Raw genomic sequence first — 4,080 nt, 5'->3', positions numbered from 1 at the left:
AAATTAACAAATCAATTTATTATGTTAATAAAAAATCTAAATTCTATAGTTTATTAAGTTTATTATTTATCAAAATTTTTTTTATGTTAAATTGTTAACATTTATAATAATTGTAATGTAAAAATATAAAATTAAAGGACAAATTCATTTCAGGAGATTTATCCAAAAAAAAAACTAATAATAGATTCCTATTATAAATAAATTCATTTATTTTAGACTATATTTAGTCTATTATTTTGCGGACACAGTATTGATAATCCAATCGATGTGTTTAGATATGCGAACAAATATGGAAATAGCATCGCTATGTTTGGACTGACAGGTAGTCGACATAGGATAGACACTCCTTATTATACCTATTAGTACTGCCCGACCACCACCACCACTACCACCACTACTTGTCATAACACCTTTATGACTGTTGTTGTTGTCCATTACATACTGAACCAATGGTCCACCAGAATCACCCTATAGTATATTATTTGAATAATTTGTGAATTTAGATATTATATAAATAACTTAAACAAAAAATAAAACTTTTATTTAAATTATTAGAGTAAATAATTTAAACTTAATTAAACATCAAATTGAATTTTTATCTAATAGTATTATAGTACTTACCTGACAGATACCGGTTCCCTCAATCAATGGATATCTTTTACTTAGAATCAAATAACTGTAGTTATCTGTCGAGTTTTTAGACGACTCAGTCATCTGAAGCCAACCCGTCCGGAGTGGACCCGAATTAATCACATTATCTTCGATATCACCGAAACCGGCAAACACTGCCAACTCTTTATCGGTGTTAACAATGTCTCTGTCGGGCAAACAAATGGCATTAACTGTCGGATACCCACCCGTCGACTGTGTCATCAATATCTGTGAATCCAATTTCAATAATGCGATGTCATATCCTTTGTTAAAACCTTTGATATGATTATATGCCGTATAATTGGGATGAATGACATACATATCCACACCGTATACATGACTTTCATGGCTGTAGTCATTACCCAGTTTTACACTTAGTGTGTAATCAGATCTTATAAATTAATAGTTAAATAAAATTATCATTTTTTTTGAGAAAACATTTCATAAACAATTATCAATTTACTTTATACAATGCGCTGCTGTTATAATCCAATAGCTATTCAATATAACTCCAGTACACCAATACCTTAATTTGGATATATAACAGACAATTTTTTATAATAATAATAATAATAATAATATTAACAATAAGTAATTAATTTTATTATATTAATTATAACTAAATAACGGATAAAATATCTATTTTATATTGAGTGATATTGACGAAAAGTTTTACTAAATACTATATATATATAGTTCTATATATAATATATTTAATAGATATTAATTTTTAAAATTAATTATATGATGTTTGTTAGTTTTTATTTTATAATTTAATTTTTTTCCGGATTAGGGGATGAAAAATTAAATATTGAATATATTATGAAACTTCACTCCATTGGGAAGTTTCCCGAATTCTAGTTATAAGTTATTAGTTTTGATATTATATTTAAATATGATTTTTATAGTAATTTCTAATCTAAATACCAATTATATCTTAAACCCAAAAATGTTTTGTAAAAATCAATGAATGCAATCCACGGCCACTCAAGCGGTTGAGCTAACCGTCCGTTTTGAACATTTGTCCCAACATTTGATGACCACTTAAAACAGTGTCCGCTCATCAACAGTGACTGACGATTGATACCACACTTGTCCTCTGTTACCGACGGGTAGTGTTTGATACGTGAGTGCAAACAATTAGTTAACACAATAAAGTTTAGTAATAAAGATAATATCATTTTAATTGTTAAAAATATTTAAATTTAATATTTTTATTAACAATAAATGTAAAATTGTTGTTGTAAATAATACTAATTAAATAAAAATTAACACTACTTATTATTATAATTATGTTTGATACGTGAATGCAAACAATTAGTTAACACAATTGATAAAAATATTATATAAAATTTTATTTCACGAAACATATTAGATAACTATAATATTACAGTAAAATATTATTTGAATAAAGTTTATTATTTATATATTTTTCAAATTATTATACAAAAAATTTAACTATTATTATAAAAATTAATATAATACTTATAAAGTTTTATATTTCAAAATTACATTATATTAATAATTATTATAATTTACTTTATCATTGAAATAATATGCATTTAATTAAATCTAACACTAAGTAACATGTATTATATTTTAAGTGTAATTTGTTTAATAGTAATAACTTATTAAAAGCAATTATTATAAATTATATATAAATTATTAGATTTTAAGATTACTTGTCCTGTCCTGTACTGTATATTTTAAATGTTAACATAACTTTTAACAAATTGAACATTAATTCAGATGCATTACTAAATTAATTTTAAAAAAATATAAATGCATAAAAATAATAAATTTATAAAATTAATAATATTTTTTAATAAAAATTATTATTGATATTTAAATTAATATATAAATAATTTATATTCTACTGTTTATTATCTTATTTTTATCTAATATTAAATAGAGAGAGAGAGAGAGAAAGAAAGAGAGAGAGAGAGAGAGAGAGTAATAACTATTTTTGAAATATATATGTAAGACTAGCAGTTTTTTAAAGTTATAATTATTATATAATAAAAGTTTTGTTGCAGTCGTATGTTAACCACTAGTTCACTAGTTGGTGATGATGATGATGATGGTGATGATGGTAATAATTTGAGACAATTTAATTGATTAAAATAAGTTTATATTTTATTAAACTAATAAAACAATTGGATTAAATACAATGATTATAATATTATAATATTAAAACACAATTAGTTTATAAAGTATTAAAATAGGGTAATAAGTGGTGTCAATGAGTGGATCACTTCTATTGAATCAAGTATCTGATCCCGTGATCTCATGGACAATAGGTTTTATACTTAATTAGTTTGAGGCGTATTGCTATAGAAGTTACCAATCAAAAGTCAGATTTGTTGTTGCATTAGTACTCCATTGGAGTACTAAGTATTGATGCAACAGTGGAAGGCCTAACCATTATCTGTAATATCTTGGAGGGTATTGACCGTGCAAACTTGGTACCAATTAATTATGATTTATTATTAGATACTTTACTCTGAAATCAAATTTGGCTTCAATTAGCGCGCGGGAAGTGCTTTTTATTTGGCATTATATTCTGTGATATATAGGGTTTTATAAGTAAAGTAAATATGTCTTAGAATGAAGGAAACTGTAATTAATGCCAGTTGTCTCTAATAGTGGACAACATATATAAACAAATATATTTTATGTGAGAATGTTTTTTAAGTAAAAACATATAACTATTTATTATTTAGATTAAATATTTTTCACATGTCTTACATATATTATATTTTACTAATGGAAATGTTTCTATAAATATTATTATTAAAATAGTCATTGAAATCATTATAAGTTATGTTTTATTAAATTTATTAATATTGTTTTTTTTATTAAAGGCTTATATAAATGTTTTCAGTAGTAATATCAACCGACTAATAGTATTGTTTGTGTTTTTTAAAAAATAAATATCAATTAATGAATTTTGATTATATTAAACAATTATTAAAAATTTCTATTTGAAATATAATATAAATCTTTAGGGTAAACAAAATTATTAGAAAACGGGATGTTTTGGTTATATTAAAAAATATGAATCATAATATTTAAATAGTTTTCTCATATGTATTGGATATAAATTAATAAACATTATTAGAAACTATTAAATAGTTTTAGTATTGAAAAAAGTTTTCGTTTGTTAAGATAATAGTAATTATTTTTTTTAAATTGACAATTAGTCTACAATTTTAATATGAATTCAACCGAATACTACTTTCAGATATTATTTGTTTTTTATTGATTTATTTAATGATTTTATTTGTAACTTATATTTTTATGAATATAATATATAAAAGTAATTTAAATTTAATATACTGTAGTAAATAATGTAAAATATTATAAATGTATCATTATCTATTTTTTTTAAAAAAATTAATTTTATTTTATTATTAAAACTAATAATTA

At 22.6% G+C, this 4,080-nt stretch overlaps 1 protein-coding gene across 1 annotated transcript; it reads right to left on the bottom strand.

The window, feature by feature from the left end:
• Positions 1-231: 231 nt before the first annotated feature.
• LOC128960779 (chymotrypsin-like elastase family member 2A) lies at positions 232-1,832 on the bottom strand. Its single transcript, XM_054306913.1, has 4 exons — positions 1,579-1,832; positions 1,115-1,177; positions 622-1,042; positions 232-468 (listed from the first exon to the last, which is right to left on the bottom strand). The coding sequence occupies exons 1-4, from the start codon at positions 1,830-1,832 to the stop codon at positions 232-234; spliced, it is 975 nt and encodes a 324-aa protein (XP_054162888.1).
• Positions 1,833-4,080: the final 2,248 nt, after the last annotated feature.

The sequence above is a fragment of the Oppia nitens genome, unplaced genomic scaffold, assembly GCF_028296485.1.
Source record: "Oppia nitens isolate AA-2021 unplaced genomic scaffold, nextdenovo-longstitch-racon4-pilon3 scaffold54_pilon_pilon_pilon, whole genome shotgun sequence".
NCBI classification, from domain to species: Eukaryota; Metazoa; Arthropoda; class Arachnida; order Sarcoptiformes; family Oppiidae; genus Oppia; species Oppia nitens.
Note: the sequence above shows the minus strand (reverse complement) of the source record. Positions and strands in the feature narration are given on the sequence as shown.

What these genes read in the sequence shown, in the direction of transcription:
- LOC128960779 (XM_054306913.1), bottom strand. Translation starts at nt 1,832, where the DNA reads ATGATATTATCTTTATTACTAAACTTTATTGTGTTAACTAATTGTTTG. An exon ending in TTGGGTTTAAGATATAATTG is followed by an intron (nt 1,178 to 1,578) that starts GTATTTAGATTA and finishes ATCCAAATTAAG; the next exon opens with GTATTGGTGTACTGGAGTTA. An exon ending in AGGGAACCGGTATCTGTCAG is followed by an intron (nt 469 to 621) that starts GTAAGTACTATA and finishes AATATACTATAG; the next exon opens with GGTGATTCTGGTGGACCATT.